Source organism: Rissa tridactyla, chromosome 1 (genome assembly GCF_028500815.1).
Source record: "Rissa tridactyla isolate bRisTri1 chromosome 1, bRisTri1.patW.cur.20221130, whole genome shotgun sequence".
NCBI classification, from domain to species: domain Eukaryota; kingdom Metazoa; phylum Chordata; class Aves; order Charadriiformes; family Laridae; genus Rissa; species Rissa tridactyla.
In genome coordinates, this window is record NC_071466.1 from 125,229,755 (window position 1) to 125,245,548 (window position 15,794).

Genomic DNA, 15,794 nt, shown 5'->3' on the forward strand with positions numbered 1-15,794 from the left:
CTTCTTGTGGAGTTCCTCACAGAAACTCCTGAGACGCCTCTCTAGAACCAGTGGCACTAATGCCACAAGAATTTTGATGCAAAATTGTGAACTGCGTAGCCCTACCTTTAGTCTTTATACACCAATAAATTAAAAAATCCCATCCCTGTCACTTCTATAACCATAAAGTCATCAGACTAATCCTACTATGTTACTTTAAGCGGTAACTGTTCTTTCAGAAAGATGGTTTTAAATCTATAGACTAGTAGCAGAAGTAATATTGTATTTCTTAAGACTGCTTGCTAGCCTCCTCTGAGGTGAGAGAACATTGTTCCTGCAGAACAATGCAGGAAAATGCAGAAATGCGGAGCATCTTCTAACAAACCTAGTGCTCTTTACAGCATCTGTTCATTTTCAGTTTTATTTTGGAAATGTAGGACACATTTTCTTTTCAGCAGGGACTTTGTTAATAAATTTTGAACTTAATAAATGAACATAGAACAAAGAAAAGATAATTGTTTTGGCACAGGAGAGGAAACAAAGTGGTATAAACCACGTTTCAATGCCTTTTGCCTTATGATACTCAAATATACTTAGGGTTTGTTTGTTTGTTTTCCAGAAACTGTCCTATACAAAGGAAGCAATGGGCAGGTGAGTATGTGTTCACCTTGCGTTTTAGTCTCTCTGGAGACAACAGCAGGGCTGAGTTGTGACATTTTGTAACTTTTTCTCTCTTTTTCTTGTCAGCTCCTGCACGGATTGGTCATGTGGGTGAGTAATTTTCCTTTTTTAAAGGCTGCTGATTGGTTCTTTCTCCAGTTCTTGCTGATGCTCGTGTTGATTTGTGCACTGAAGATGAACAGAATTCACCTTTGTGCACAAGGGACATATAGAAAAGTGTGGTGGAGCAATCCTGTGGTTCTTGCATGTGAACCTCTGGCAGGCTGTCCTAGCATGCTTGGCATGCTCAAAATATTTCAGCCAATCTGAGGCTTGTACTTTTGCTTAAGTATGTCATCACCTTGTCGGCCGTCGGGCACTGATGCAGGCTATTTACCTGAAGAGGTTTAGTGGGGAAAATCTATTTTGGGAAAGAGATGTGTCCATAGTTACTTGTGTTAGCATTCCGGTTATCCTGCGAACCTTTCCCAGAGGCTTTAAGGTAGTCCTGGTCATCATTACAACAAGCAAGAATGTGGAATGTTTCTGAAATGCTTTTTATAAAAAGCTTTTGAGAGATGTGCTCTAAAAACACAAGGGAATTGGCTGCTTGGGCTCCTCACACTTTTAACACGGCAATAAAAATGAAAACTAGCCTGAATTATGTCTTCTTTTTACCAAAGCAAACCTGAACTTGACCTGTTATTTTTGTCTTTTTTTGAGCTGAAAGGAAAACCAGTTAAAATAATTATTACTCTACTCCTACTCAGAACTTAATGTAAGCTGTTATTTTTAGAGCAATTCAAACCCAAACAACCCAGTGCTGAACTCATCTCTGAAAAATTGGTAGGTTCAATTCCCTGCTTTACAGACCACATAGAGCTATGATAAATATGAGTAAGTCATTTACTGGGAAGAGTAATTGCTTAAGAGACTTTAAAAAAAACCCTAACTTCCCAAATTAGGAATCCTTATAATGATTTAATAACCACAACATTATATATTAAAATTATTAGCATGAGAAGGTAAGGGCAAAAGTGATTCCTAAGAGACTGGTTTCTCTCTGTCCTATTGAGCCGATTACTCCTCTGACATGAGCACTCCCCAAGGCCTCCAGGTACTCTGGGTAGCGTACATCTGGTCAGAACTTGCTCTGTTGAGAATGCAACATTGACCAAACTCTTATATGCTTTTCTTTTCAAAGAGCTAATAAATAAAAAAAAATAAAATCTTGTAAACTTTGTGGGTCCGATTCTTTCTTATTAGCATCTGTCATTCTCTAGACTGGCTCTTTACGTGAATGGAACCACATCTTATTTATCAGAAACTGTGAATTGAGAGATACAGTTATCTCAGTTTGAATGTTGAAGACTGAAAAAAATTCATCTTTCTGAAGTAGTTTAAGTTTGAAAACCTACTCTATCCCTCTATGTGATCATTCAGGAAATCTAGTAAATGTAGAGATATATCAATACTAATTAATCTAGAGTTACTGCATGCACTGGGCTAAACAACCTACCAATGTAAAAAGCCCAACATTTGATTGAAAGGTGGATCATCAAAGTGATTAATGTTGTACTTGCACAAAAGCCATCTTATCAAGTGCTTTGTGACAGGCATTAAAGGGGCTCTAGTTGACAACTGGCAAGCTTTACCTAACTTGATTCACTGTGGGGCTGTATTGCATCACTCTCGAAAATACACTGCTTTTATCCCAGTATATATGACTTCAGATTGTTTATAGCGTTAGGATGGGATCTTTATTGTCACTGTCAGTTTAAACTTTGGTTTTACTATATCTTTTCCTCTGAAAGTTGTTGTTTGTCTTGTGCTTGGGTGAATTTTAGACCATAAGGAGAGTGATACAGGACTGAAGCAGTGAGATGGAAACGGATTTGCTCTGGATAATGGAGTATCAGGAAGAAATAAGTATAAATTATTTCTGCAATATTAAAACCCACAAACTTATTCTAAGAGCATTCTGGACATCATGAGATGTCCATTTGTGGTTTAAGATGTGAAGTTTGTAAGCCAGGGCCATATAAAAACAAAGCCATGAACGGCTGTCATGGGTAGAAGATGTTTCATGTAACTTCAAATGTCTTCCATCGAGGAGTGAATGAGCCATCTCAGCATTGCCAACATTATTATTTCCTGCAAAAATATACTAGACCTCCCAGTACACATCAGAATAAAATGAAGACCTTTTTAAAATTTTCGGTCAGAAGTCAGAGTAAGCACCTAACCCAGGATCAACCCCAGTCCTTAAGGCACATTGTGGGAAATCCAGTGTCAGGTCCCTCCTGTACAGAAGGATCTGCGAGTGCCATTCTGCCAGCTCCTGGGCAGTGCTGTGGTCACCTGCCGACCCACATGTGCAGAGAGAGGCTGGTCCAGTTCAGGGCAACAGACTGATTTGAACGTGGCTGTCTTGCCGCCCAGCTGTGCCATCTGTGTCAGAATGGGGAACTGGCTTGGTCCCATGTCTCCAGGGATGACAGGACTATCCTAAGGCACCAGCTTTAGATATCTAGATGAAATGTTCAGGTGAGGCTCCCACATCGCTGGGGAAGGACAGTCTACTGCAGAGGATGCCTCGAAGCAGGGGTCTGACAGAGATGCTCTGACTCGTCCTCCAGGGAACTCTAGTTTCTCTGATGAATGTGCAGAAGCAGTCATTTCACGTTGGAGAACTAGCATTAGGCATATTTCTCAGTCTATTTTCCCACTGATAAGAACATAGGGAATTTTGCAGTAGGTTCGTTCTCTAGAGCATAGCCCAGGCACAAGAAGATAAAATAATATTTTCTTTTCGTGAGCTTTAACCAATTTTATTTTTGTTTCTGTGAAACGATTTCTTAATTGGGGGCTGATCTGGAACAGAAGACAGGCCCTTGATATCTGTTGGTCATTTTAGCTACACTACCTTTCCAGATTGAAGCAAAACTGTGTTGAAAGCAATAAACAGCTGTAGAATTGAACTGTGACTTAAATAATTTAATACATCTCATTTAATCCTACCTAGATGTCAATACTGTGTCTCTATCTAACTGGAAAAAGCTGGTTTCAGCTAGTTAAATGCCAGGATAGTTTTAGTGTAGCCTACAGAAAGGTGTCTTGTACTTGTGTAATTTACTTCCCAGAATAACTCACAATCCGGCATTACTGGCAATTGCGTAACAGCAGGATGGAAGTTTGTTCCCGTGAAACAAGTGCACGCATTTACATAGGTTAAACGCTCAGCTAGCCTGGCCTTTTAAGGAACTGAGGGATTAACCTAAGTACCACTGAGGAGAAAACCTCAAAGGAAAAGTAATAGATGGGACGTAATCCAGATGTGTATGGAACAGCCCAGTGGACATTGTGAAGTTTTGCCCCAGCTGGAAGCGTAGGAGTACTGCATCAGCTAGAGGCTTTTAATGATTGCTTTATTCAGTAGGCCACTGGGACTTTGCATAATGAATTTTGCTCTCTTGATATTGGAGTATGTCTCGTGACAATAGGACAGCCGTTCTGTCTAATTCCTGGGGCGTCAAAAGCCAGATCATGAGAGTCAACTGAAGGCAAAGGAGTTGCACAAAATTGTTGCAGTAGGAAACCAGAGTTTTTGTGTCACAGACTTGCTTGAATGCTGTATGCACAATAACATAGTGAAGAAAAAAAAGAGTATGAGGTAGTTGAAAAAGATTAATATAATACACTACTTTTTCATGTCTTCAGATGTGGCTATTGAATGAAATCAATAGAAGCACATGTCCTTTCTGACTGGTACTTGGTGATTCTGGACTCAAATTAGTCATAATAAATCATGTCCGGACCTCCTTTGTTCTGTCCATGTTCTCTGCTTTGACATACACTGGCAAATTTAGGATCCATATGTCATCAATGGTGGCAGCAATAGTTGATGATGTATCAACTCAATTTTTGTACCTTTTATCTAAATGTGTTTCATGAAAGAAAGAGTTTGACTTCTGTGCTGGGATCATTTCAACAGTTCAGCAGTTCTGCTTGCAGTGAGCTAGAAACATACGAGAGCTCCTTTACTGTCTGTATGTGTATTTGGCAACGATATTACTCATTTCAGAAATTTTTGAGCATCTGCACAGGTTTACCCTATGTGAAGAGTTCCATGCTGCTCCTCTTCAGTTGTGTATTTCCTTTTGTGCTCTCTACTGTCAGATAACACATATGAAAGGTTTGTCGCTTTAATTAAAAACAAGAGGTTAAAATTCAAGAACTACCTTAATGAAAATTAAAATAAATGAAAGTACAATTTAAAAGGAAAAGAATCTGAATACAAGGCTCAGTCTTGCATTCTGTACTTGGATAAAAATACTTCTGAAATTGCATACTTCCTTAATTCAAGGATGCGTGATTAAAGTGGTTAAAAAGGAGAAAACCAGGCCGTAAGATGATTTTCCCTTCTTTGCACAATATGAGTATTGAAATAATAATGTTTAAGAAAAATAAATGCTTGCCATAGCAAATTAGACTTTAGGACATTCAAATTGATAAATAAACTGATGGACATCTGGTATAAGTAGTATAAATCTGAAGACGGTACCTTCTTCAACCACAGAGTTGAGTTTGTGTTAAACCTTGAGGAAAGATGTAGAGAAAAATGTAACTAATACCTTTATATAAGGTGAAATTGTATCACCTATGTCCCATTTGACAGGTCCAGAGTGGTATTTCTCCTTAATAACATGGCATGGCTGCACAAAAGAACTTGTTTAGGCTTTACAGTTGCCTGTGGGTCAATGGGACACTGTGCTTTGGTGGACTGGAACCTGTTGAGTCTTTTCCTGATGGGACTGATGTCACACAGAAGTACTCACCATGGGGCTTGAAGAAGGAGAATATAGGCTGTATTTGTGAGCTGTGTTTGTTGTATTAATACGTACAGGCTGTCCGTAAGCACTGTTTGCTTCAGATCAACTTCTGAGGCCCTGATGGGTCTTGTCTTACACCTGCCTGGATCCAGGTGTCTAACAGAGCTCTGTGATCTGAAACCAGTTGTTTCTGCCAAGGAAACACAGTGCAGTGTCGTTCGTTCTGCTGCTTAGACATCTGCTTGTGCATATTCCTTCCTGCTTCTCCATACACATGTGTATGTTTTTGTATTTTGCTTACTGCTCAGCCAAGGTGGTCCAGGGCATCACCCGTGCAGGTAGGACAATAGAAATAGCATTTCATATGTCTGTGTCTCAAATTCACAGTAAGCTCTTGCTGGAATACAGCCCCTCCACCTGGAGTGGCTCGCTTGTTTAGGTATAGTTAAAATACAAAGTCTGGGCCCTGGATTAATCCTGGAGAAAAAAAATAACAATAAAAATCACCCATATTTTAAATGGTGTGACTGAAGGGGAGTCTGAATCTATTTGAATCTGTGTTTACTTTGAAGAGCAGTGTGTTCAGACAAATTAGCGTACGCATTGTCCTGTGCTTTTTGAGTGGCTTCCTTAGAGATACCTAGTACTATTGCTGTTCTTTTAGGAGATTAATGAAGCGGGCATTTGAAAAATTAAGACGTTAAGGGGAAGCAGAAGGCAAAATGAAATGGATCAAAAAGAAAGGAAACCTCATCATTCTGGTAAAGCAATGAAAAAACAACGTGGTGCATAAATTGAGGTTGGTTATAGCGCAATTTCTTAAAACAGTATTTCTGTCCTCCTGAGAAAAAGTGGTAACTGTTAATTTGACCTAATTCAGTACTTGACTGGTCTTGCTTGGTTAGATTGATTAGGGTTTTACTAGGTGTTATTTAAGCCCCTGGCTTTTAATTTCCAGGCAGCTGTGAGCTGGAATTTTGTCAGAAAATTGCTTAGCACCTGGAGGCTTGTAACTAAAAGCCCCTCAGTACCAGTAAGAACGCATTACCCAGCCTGGACAAAGAGCATGTCCTGCTGCTGCTTGAGGTGATGGGTTTACTACGCTGCCAGTGACAGTGGCTTTATTCTCACCCTGCTTTTCAGCCCTCTCATGGTTGCCCTGTGGCCCGGTTCGGCCTGTGGTTTCCACTCTGTGGCCAGCCCAGTGTCCGAGGTGGCGCTGCTAACCGGAGCGCCATCTTGGACAGACAGTTGCCACTCGTTTCAGTCAGGGACAGTGAGAGGGGTCTGGGACCTTTGGAACCTGGCGGATTTTATTTTGATACGTTCTATAACCTGTAATCCAATCTAGAAGTAGTACTCTACTGAATTTTAATTTTTTTAATCGAACTTTAGGCTTGTCCATTTGCAAACTGCTCCTCTTCTGAAAGTGTGATTGATATTCTAGCATTCTCTTGGGTTTTTTCTGACCTGTTTTGAGGATTTTTCCTTCAAAAAATCAAGCAATTTGGTTGAAATTGATCTTGTGATAGTGGGTGCCGGTGCCCAGGGGCTGTTGACGGGGAGGGAGGAGCAGGGCGGCCCCTGTGAGGGGTGGCTGGGGCTGCCCCAAACCGGTTCCAGCCGGTTCTGACCAACCCACCCCGGGGCACGGCCGAGGCCCGCGGCCATGATGGCGGCACCTCGGGGAAAACATGTTTAAGAAAGGGCAAAAACACTGCACAGGGAGAAGGGGAGGGAACGGAAAGAATTAGAAACGGCAGCATAGAGAAGGCCAAGGTCAAAGGCGGAGGAGGAGGCGGCGCTCCATGGCGGAGCAGATATTCCCTGCAGGCTGTGGAGGACTCGTGCTGGAGCAGGTAAACATTTCCTGAAGGAACCGCTGCCCCTGCAGAGCCCACACCAGGCAGAGGAGTCAGGAGTGAAGTCGAGCCTGGGAAAGGGTGGAGGAAAGGTGGTGTTTTAATGTTTGTTTCTCACTACCCAAATCTATTTATATGCAATGGATTAATTTAATTTTCCCCAAGGTGAGTCTGCTTTGCCCGCGGAGGTAATTGGTAAGCAATCTTCCTGTCTTTTATCTCAGACCGTGAACTTTTAAATCTTATTTTCTCCCCTGTCTCGTTGAGAAGGAGGAGTGAGAGAGCGGCTGGGTGGGCATTTGGCCCTTAGCCAAGGCTAACCCGCCACAGAATCGGGTCCACAGCTCAGTTGGTCACGTGGCCTTTTAGGTCCTTTGGAGGTGCCCTAAGTTACAGGAGGCGTCTGCAGAAGGCTGGCAGGTATGATGTGGCATCTGTGGGCCACCAGTGCCTTCTGGGGCAGCAGCCGGCGGTCAGGAGTGCCCGGAGGCCCCTCAAAGTGCGCAAGTGTGCCAGGCACTGACCCGTGGGCAGCTGGATCGAGTCCTGTGAGTCCCGGGTTGAGCTCAGGGCATAAATTATTCTACCAAAGAAAATCACATTTCTCGCTGTCCGCTTCTCAAGAAAAGGGGGTTGATATAAGGCTTAACTAATGTTTATGTCTGGGTTTCAGCACTTCAGCTGAACAGAAGGTTACAAATCCTGTAGCAGAATTGTTTTTGCACATCACTTTGCTTTTGTTGAGTTTTTATTCTGACCTTAGTTACGCTAAACTGTTTGTAATAAGTAAAATCCCAGGTTGTTTTACCTCTTCTGAAAGCAGAATCCTGTTTGATTCTGAACATGCCATCATTAAAGATGATGCACTAAAATGCTTTGTTTACCGATGCTGTGATTTGGTGAGACTCTGGTATAGATGTAATCTAAGGCCTATTGAAAATGGTAACTGGAAAATATTTAATCTGACCAATTAATAATTAAGCAATAGTTTTTATTTCAGGTCTAAGATGATAAACAAGTAAGAAAACTAAATCCCTCTAAAATATAACCAGCATTCTTAAGAAAATCTAAATCTAAAATGGGATTTTGAGTTGGTTTTTTTAGCAAAAAGAAGTTGATGTTTTTGAGTGAGTTATTTGTGACTCTTTATACGTGTGATGGCAATGGTAGAGAGCATATCTTGTCTAAATTATACTTGCTAGTAACATTCAGCTTTCCACTCTTGGAAATCATTCCAAGATTTACTGAGGCTGTCAAAGAATCAGTGGAGAGTTACCTCGCACTGTGCTGGCTGAAATCAGGTAGCAGTGTCCACGAGATGGAAGCAGACACAAATAACTGTACATTTCAAAGCTTGCATAGAATTCATTGACTTTATTTGTTCAGGAAAATGTATGAAGGTTCCGTTTAAACTCTTGAATAAGTATTTTCTGCTTTGTTCATCTGGAGATTATTTTATTTTTCATTAGTATTTTATAATTGTTATGTAGATATCACCCTGCCAGTTTAACATCCCTTAAACTTACTATATTTTAACCACTATGTGCAGCGTTAGCCTGTGCCTCCTGAGAAAGGATGGGTGAAAAGATTCTTGGCTTAAATAGAAAATTCATCAGATTTGTCCTCATGTCTGTTTATATGAGAATGTTAAGTGTCTGTGAGAGGCAGGGGAAGAAACAGGGTTTGAGACGTTAACTCAGTGAATCTATCATATGTTTGATGATACAGTTGCGCCCCGGTGTCTTTCGTCTGTAACTTGGCATCTGGTTGTCTGGCTGGTGCTGGAAGCCTTTGATTTTTGGAGTGATACAGAGACTGATTCTAAGTCCTGAAGGAGGCAAAATATCCATCAACTTTGACTGGAGTTTTGTTTGAGGACAGACTGTAAGACCAGTAATCTAGTATGTGAATCAAAAATCAAACCTGTCAAGGCTAGGAACCATGGCTCACACAGTATCAGTGCTCACATATATTACAGTGAAGTCTCATTGCTGCAATGTTTACTTTATGGCCCAAGTATGGCCACCACTAAAAAAGGAGTTCCATGAGAAGTGACAGAAATATGTCAACGCAGTGAACAATGTTTTTTCTGAAGTTCAGTTTCTCTCCAGCACTTAAATTTCCAATCTTACAGATTGGGCTATGTATAATAAAATATAACAAACCTGAAAAATACTTCTTACTTCATTCAGGAAGTACTTGTTTCTGTCAGAGCGTGTGTCCCACTCTTGGTAATCTGACAGTTGCTCAAGGCTTACAGAATTGGCTTCAGGGAGCTTGAGTTTACTGTAAGAGCCATGGCAAAGCTCTTAGATTTTCTTCGGGCTGACAGCCTCCATCTGATTTTTACCTGAAGTGTTTTTCTTTTCACATTTGGCCTAGAGTTGTTTTCTCTGTGTGCAAATGCAATAATTGGATTTGGAAACTGGTACATTTTGAAGATTTCCAAATAAAAGTCATAATGAGAAGAACCCATCTTTTTGCAGTGATTTCAGTACAGTTGTGATGTTTTAGTGCACTTGAGAGTATTTTAAAAACTGTGAGCGGTTTATAGAACGTTACAGGTCGTCTTTTTGTTTTATCTCTGGTCTTTGCATTTGCTTCCTTTACAGAATGGCTAGAAGAGAAAATGTATTCTGGGGGAGGACTCCAAGTCAGTTGGACTATAAAGAGGTTAGCAGCCTGGAGAGGCACATGATGGGTTGCGTGATGCAAGTGACCCAGTATCTAAGTTGCAAAAGATAACTGAAATATTGCAAAGCCTAATTTTTATGAAATTACCAGCAAAGTAGTATCATGACAAATTTATTCTGCAAACGTGCTTTTTGGTGTGGCAGCAGACTCACAGATAAATCAAAAACTAATAAATATATCTCACCATGTTCAACTTCAATTTCTGATTTTATTTTTATTTAGCAGTAGTGGGACTCCAACTCCAGCTTCGGATGCTGATGTTACCACATTGAGAGGTCAGTTTTCATCTAACTCCTGTTAAGGCTGATTCCAAATTGCTAGAAAATTGAGAAATTCGGTGGTGTTTGGATTTGAGAGAGAGATGTGAATTTTTGCATCTCAAATAATGCTGTTTGTGATCTGGAGATCATGTTACATGCTGACGTTATTTTGTTATTGTATGAATAATGAAATTAGTTCTGTGTACTTCTTCCTGCACTTAGCTTCATGTTCCCAAAAATACATCTGCTTAGAGAGAACATTAGCATTTTATTCTGATTAGTGCATTTAATACTTTTCCTCAGGCTCTTCAGGTGTTTCCCTGTGTTATTCCTGTCATGATGATGGGAATAGGAATCAAATTTTACTGTTGGTTTATGCTTGCTGAGCTACTGCTGTGTTTATCTACATGTACACGGGTATAAAAAAAAACCCTAAACAAAATAATACTGCTCTCTTTCAAACTCAGATGCAGCTGCCAACGTTCCGCCCCCCCATGAGATCTCCATTGAGAGTCCTGTGAGTGGTACCATCCATGAGATCGAAGATGCAGACACTGCCGTGAGTGGTTTTTTTTCATTTGGTTCAGCATTCTGTTGCCTTTCCTAAATAATATTTTTTGTGGTCATTTACATTTCCCAGTACTTAAAGGTGGTGTTAGCATAGTGTGTTAACATAAATTAAGATTTCATAAGAACAGGCCAGGTTTTTGTTGGTTTTTCTTTTTTTTTTTTTTTTCAAGTTTTAAAATAATTTCCTGGGTAGGTATTTTTTTGTTTGCAGAGACTTTGCAATGCTGCTTCCCCCACAGTGAGTGAGAATGCGTCAGTTGAGGTATCAGGTGAGGATTTTGCTAGTGACACAGGACTAGACAGGGAATACCTAGGGCTTTTGAAAGCTCCAAGAAGAATGTGGAGCACTATTATTTCTATGGAAAGACAATGCACCTTAAATTGCTGTAGTAGCGTTTCGAGGGTCCATGTGGTACATTTGTGTAGGACAGCTGAGAGGTGGCCTGGATAGCCTTGAAGATTCCTTCTGATTCTCTGCTCCTTTTTCTCTGCTGACATAGATGAACTTTTATTTATCGTCTTACAGTTGCCCTTACCTTGATAGCGAAACAAAACTCCCGACACCGGGAAGCCTACATCAAGTACTTAAAAGCTCTCTGTAAAAGCAAGCTGGCTTTCAGAAGTGCTGACCACCACATAGATCCCAGGGAAGTATTTGCTTCCAGGAAACATCTCCTCTGGATAAAAATTTAAGCCCAAACTCTAGATTCCGTCTGCAGTATTTGTGGGCCTACATGACTGAAGAAAATTTTGCAAACCAGTGGTATGAATCAGCTGGCTTTTGTTTTCTTATAAATGTGAAACTCTCAGTGGATTTACTGAGAAGTTTACAAAGTTGCACATGCTGCATATAAGTAGAGGCTGATTTACGGTACTGGGTTTAACTGTGCACTGTTCTGTAACCTAGTATGGCCATGAAACAAAGCTGGGCCAAACTGTACTTTCTTCTAGAGATTTCAAGGCTGACTGTGGAGCTCTGATATTGTGCTTCCAAGAATAAATAGCGAATATGAAACAGGCAGACAGTTTCTGACTTGAGTCCAGGCCCTGACTTTATGTACCAAGAACACTTGTGGTTTGGTCCTATGTACACCATTATTCTTTTTTGAAACAGAACTGCCTGAAGTATTTCTGCCTGAGAGAGAATAGGACCAGTCAGTAAATCAGAAAGAAACCAGAATTAGATTGCTGCTGCCGCAGTGTTTTCAGTCTGTACAGTTACATTACACCTCATCATTGCTGTGTGCAGCCAAAATGCATTGCAGATTACGAGACCAAGAGTGAGCAAAGCTCATCTTCCGCACTCATATGTTGACCATACTTTTGGTTTTGGGGGACTGATAAATGACTGAAACTACATCGCGTTGCAAATAGACATATAGTAGCAGCACATATATGCCTCCTAAGTATGTATATCTCAGAGACTAACTAGCTTTAAGTAGTGAGTGTACCAGTCATTACTGTCCTTACCAAAGTTACCTAGTAAAAAAGGGATGGGGGGGAGGAAGAGAATTTAACTAAAAATTTTTAGAGGGTCCCTAAACAATGTATAAGTTGCTCACTGGGGGCAGCTAAACTTTCTGGAGAAAGGTTTTTCCATTTACTGCACCATACATAACACAGGATGCAGTTTTGCTCAAAAGGTTATTTTGTTGGCTCTATTTTTTTCCTTTTTGATGGGGAAAAAGCAACAAACGCATGTAAATAGCCAAAGACATTTGGCTATTTGGCTAAAGCTAACTTAAGCCAGCCTTCCCTTCTCTCCCCCACAAATCTCAATTTTTTTTGTTTTAGAACAAAACCATGAAACAAGATGTGGTTTTTCTCATGTCTTCCAGTATACCACAAGGAATAGTATGCTGGTTGTAAAATACTAGGCAACTAAGCAGAAAGTGTTTTTCCTGTGTTGCTCAGTCATGCAAATTAGATTAAAACTTGTAATTCGCTGCTGCCCATGGCAGCCATGATAGCTACATGCTTTCCTGATGCATTGCACAGCCACTGCTGCGGGGTTCCTTGGGAACTGCAGACCCCTACCTGTTGAAGCCCACCACTTTAGCTCAGCAGAGGTCCCCGCAGATCTCCCAATGTCCGTCATATATCTGGGAGGATCCTTCACTTACTGAGGCTGAACAACACAAGATGTTGTTCTGAATGTAGGACTTAACAAAGGTAACTCGTCTTCCAGGTGGTATATTTGGGTAAATCAGCCTATTGCTGACTGGGATCAAGTGAGCTGTTGGTGTATCCACAGTTGCACTTTAAATTGCCTCATCCCACACAACTGGATTTCTGTTTGTAGATGAGGTCAACTAGATGGCCTTCCACTAGAGTAAAGATATGCAAATGGAAAATAGAACTATCTGCAATACAAGAATTCTTAAACGTTCTTGCTTAGTAGGTTGCCTCCTTAGTTGCTGTCTCTGTCCCTGAGGCTTCATGAGCACCCCATCATAGTTCAAGGTGAACACGTATGCTCATAGCTCAAGTCAGCATGCTGTGCTTTGGATTGCAATTTTCACATCTCATTGAGCATACCCATGACCATCAGTGTGGCCCACCATAGTGCCCTGGGGTGTTCCTGTCCATACAGCTTTTATGGGATGGGCTCAGGTTTTCTGCCCCATCAAGAGCCAGGGAAACTTCCAGGTTTGCAGCAGCTGGAGAACTTTCTGGCCCACATAAGAAAGATGTTTGGACCCAAGCTTAGGAATGTAGTGTGCTCTTGACTGATAGCAGACCGTATGTACCTATACATATCTAGGGATGCTTTTTACATGGAGTAAATTCAGGATAGGTAGGAATCTGGTCTCTGCTGGGTAATGAGGATTTATACCTTGGAAAAAACCCAAAGGGCAAAACAAACAAACAAAAAAAGGCATTAAATCACCTCTTGTTTTCTCCCCTATTCCTTCCCTTCCAGATCAATAATGAGATAAAGAAGCAAGATGAGAAGACAGCGAGACCTGCAACTGAGCAGATGATTGAGTTCAGCATTTTGATTGTTGGTGAAAAGTACAGTGAGGAGCTGAGTGACCCAGACACTGTGAGGCGTCAGCTGCTCTCTGAACAATTCATTTCTCAGGTGATTACCTTCCCTGACTTCCTTTTTCTTTTTGCTGGCTCTGCAAAGCAGTAGTAGCATGTAGCACCCGTGTTAGGACTGCCTTTTTCTCATGGGCTCTGCAGAACCAGCTTAGGGCTTTTGCTGCTGGAGAATGTGCACCCACTATGAGAATACTCTGTTTTGCCTGACATGCTGCCCTTTTTGAAGAGGCAGTGTGTCATACATTGTATGTAGCATACCAGTTGCCAAAGACCAATTACTCTAACTTTCTTTTTGTGTTTCTCATGAAATAGCCTGCTACCATTTTGCCAGCAAAAGAGGTAAAAATATGCTTTTGAGAGGATCAGAAAATTATGCTGAATGCCTGAATAGGGACATACTCTAAACAGGACCTTTCTGAAGGACTACTCTCTCTCTCTCTCTCTCTCCCCTTTTCTGGTTTCATTAATTTACTTTGCCTCATGTTAGCAAAAGAAACAAAGCCAGATGTTATTAATAAATGAAAAATGTTTCAACTTCTTTTATCCCTTTTAAAGACCTACTTCTACCAGGGCTAATTTTGGCCTTACCATCCTTTGAGAATTTTTCAGTACCTCTCCCTCTCAGTGTTATTGCAGAGGAGCTTTTAAACTCAGAGAGAACAACAAGATTCTTGCTTACCTCTTGATGCAAATTCATTAGTTCTTAAAGTTTTAGGACTTCAAAATCTTAAATTTTAAAGATATATTCAACATCTGTCTAGTGACCAGTCTGCCTAGAGGTTTTTATCAGCATTTTCTAAGCTCATTTTCCAGTTTGAATTCTTCCTTAATGTAGTTGGTTTGAAACTGGGGAGTGAAAAAGATAATTTGAGGGTCCTAGCAAACGAGCCTGCCCGCGCTCTCAAAATGGCAGGACATGAGTCAGCTGCAATTCAGAGCCACCAACCTATTCTGAGGCAGTGCTGGAAGGTGGCTCGAATAATTCAGGTACAGCACAGCACTAACGCAGAGCACAGGCAGAAGACGTGCAAGTCCATCAGCATCTGCCCATGTGGGCATGCTCTGGGTCTCCTACAGGAGCTGAGCACTGAAATGGGATTTAGCATATCTAAAAGATTACACAGTGTCCAGATTTTGGACTGTAGAAGAAACTCTGGCATCCGTCTAGAGAATCTGTCTGTATAGAGTAGGTGATAGGTGGGAAATTGGAAGAAGTTGCAAACGGCAGAACTCATTCATCATTTCTGTTCAGGAGAGACATTTCAAATGAATCATCGTGCACTGCAGTGAGATACTCTCTGAAATCTAGGCTGCCAAGACAACTTTTACTCCTCATTTATGCCCAGGATCAGCAGTGCACGTGAGCACATTTTAAAACCCTCCAGCGTCAGAAGAGTTCTTAAACACATGCTTGAATCCCATTGGAGTCAGTGGGAATGAGCCATAGTTTAGAGTGCTAGGCATCTACTTCAAAGAAAAATACATATGTGCATATAGATATAAATATATAAATATACACATGTAGGTATGATTTATTAAAACTTTATTTCAAGTTAATTTAATTTTAATTAAAATATAATGTTTTAATTTGTATGGTATAAAGTTGCTGGCCCACCAATATACAAATGCATATTTAAAATACTAACTTTCTTCTCCCTATTGCTTCTATTTTTTTTTATTTTGTTTATAATGATGGTAATTTTATTACCATCGTTTTCTTGCAGCAGAGAGTTTGTCTTTCCTTTCTCTTGGGAGAGGCATCTAGGATGCCATACAGCAGCACATCATGCGGCTTATCTTTTCTCTAGCTTTGCTTCCTTCTTAGTCCCCTTTAGTTGGGGTTCTTTGTTGAATCCCTTTTACTGGGGCTAACCCTCTGCCAGATCCTG

General features: G+C 40.7%; 1 protein-coding gene and 1 long non-coding RNA gene across 12 annotated transcripts in view; one reads left to right on the forward strand and one right to left on the reverse strand.

Moving 5' to 3' along the window:
- The window catches only part of IMPG2 (interphotoreceptor matrix proteoglycan 2), a 65,932-nt gene that overhangs the window by 27,888 nt on the left and 22,250 nt on the right, over nucleotides 1-15,794 (forward strand). For 8 of the 9 annotated variants that reach the window (XR_008463543.1, XM_054184052.1, XM_054184047.1 and 5 more), the window contains 5 exons: nucleotides 599-630; nucleotides 727-750; nucleotides 10,250-10,302; nucleotides 10,755-10,846; nucleotides 13,781-13,942. Coding sequence is in view for 8 of the 9 variants with exons in the window: in XM_054184052.1 (XP_054040027.1) it covers nucleotides 599-630; nucleotides 727-750; nucleotides 10,250-10,302; nucleotides 10,755-10,846; nucleotides 13,781-13,942 (363 nt within the window). In the remaining variant the exon portion in view is untranslated. The remainder of the gene's footprint in view (nucleotides 1-598; nucleotides 631-726; nucleotides 751-10,249; nucleotides 10,303-10,754; nucleotides 10,847-13,780; nucleotides 13,943-15,794) is intronic. The other variant, XM_054184045.1, reaches the window with a different exon arrangement.
- Nucleotides 1-15,794, reverse strand: part of LOC128901998 (uncharacterized) — a 90,505-nt gene that overhangs the window by 4,986 nt on the left and 69,725 nt on the right. Inside the window, exon 7 of one of the 3 annotated variants that reach the window (XR_008463599.1) lies at nucleotides 7,388-7,404. The exons of the other annotated variants lie outside the window; for them this stretch is intronic. This is a non-coding gene — a long non-coding RNA (uncharacterized LOC128901998). Of the gene's footprint in view, nucleotides 1-7,387; nucleotides 7,405-15,794 lie in introns of those variants that run through there. 3 annotated transcript variants of the gene reach the window in all.